At 46.1% G+C, this 1,220-nt stretch overlaps 1 protein-coding gene across 3 annotated transcripts in view; it reads right to left on the bottom strand.

Annotated features, from left to right (window-relative positions):
* Positions 1-1,220, bottom strand: part of scarf1 (scavenger receptor class F, member 1) — a 13,127-nt gene that overhangs the window by 3,494 nt on the left and 8,413 nt on the right. For all 3 annotated transcript variants that reach the window (XM_019885886.1, XM_019885885.1, XM_019885884.1), the window contains exon 7: positions 158-264. In XM_019885886.1, coding sequence (XP_019741445.1) covers positions 158-264 — 107 coding nt within the window. The remainder of the gene's footprint in view (positions 1-157; positions 265-1,220) is intronic.

Genomic DNA, 1,220 nt, shown 5'->3' with positions numbered 1-1,220 from the left:
TGTGCTTTGTATTTTTTGTAGCTCTACAGGGAACACACACACACACACACACACACACACACACACACACACACACACACACACACACACACAGTAATTTTTCAAACTCATTCATCTGGGTGGATGACTGAATGTATGAATTGCTGGATGGACATACTGTTAGGGCAGGCACCAGTGACCGGGTGGCATCTCACGCCTTCGCCACAGTCACAAGCTGAGGAACAGTTGAGGCCAAACTGTGCAGTGGAGCAACTGTCGTTGCAACTGAAAACGATGGGGGGCCGGGGGGGGGGGGGAATGATGTCATGTCACCACAGTAAAATATAGTCTCTGAGTCACCACCAGAATTGGGATGATCTCAGCTTTCCAGAATTATATGCTGAACAGTACTTAGTTATTTTATATCAAGTATATATATATATTTTTTTTTTTCCTCATAAGAAGAATATATCGCTGTGATGTGTGCGTGTGTGTGATTGAATTGAAGCATAATTGTGGATGAATTTAACGGAAGGCAACATCACCGTGACTGTGTGTGTGCATTTGTGTAGTGAAATGCAGCTCACCTCTCCCCCTGGAAGCCCGATCGACAGACGCATTTTCCTGTCACGTGATGGCAGTCACCATGGTAACATGGGCTGCACAGGAAGTGGCAAGCCTCTCCATACGTCCTGTTAGAGCAGACCTCCTTGCACCTGGCAAGGGCGCAATGATGACCCACTTTTTAATTCATGCCTCAATCACCTGATATGTTTGGAAGCATGTTTGTGTGTATTATTCAACACACTGAGAACGGCATACACATATTTTGTAATTTACTTACTTACGGACATGTCATTACCTACAAATGCAAACTCAAATGAGGTCCAAAACAAGAGCTGTGGGTGTGGTACTTTATTCATAATATGTTTATAATTGTTGTTGTAGTTTTCATGGGATTATCCTTGGCGCTACCAAGCCAATTCAAAACAGCTCTTTTGTACTGGATGTCATAAGTTTTTGCTGTATTCAACTTTTAGGCGATGACAAAAGCTTGATCCCTGCATGCACACACCTGGGTCCTGTCCATCCCGGATTACAGCTCCAACATTCCCCACTTTTGGGATCGCAGGGCTCGTTGTTTCTGCACCGCGGGCACGTCTCCTGGCAGTTGTTGCCATAGTAACCAGGCAGGCACAGGCGGTCGCACCGTGTCCCATTCCCGCCGGGCTCCCAGGCCC

Source organism: Hippocampus comes, unplaced genomic scaffold, assembly GCF_001891065.2.
Source record: "Hippocampus comes isolate QL1 unplaced genomic scaffold, H_comes_QL1_v1.1 scaffold29, whole genome shotgun sequence".
NCBI classification, from domain to species: Eukaryota; Metazoa; Chordata; class Actinopteri; order Syngnathiformes; family Syngnathidae; genus Hippocampus; species Hippocampus comes.
Note: the sequence above shows the minus strand (reverse complement) of the source record. Positions and strands in the feature narration are given on the sequence as shown.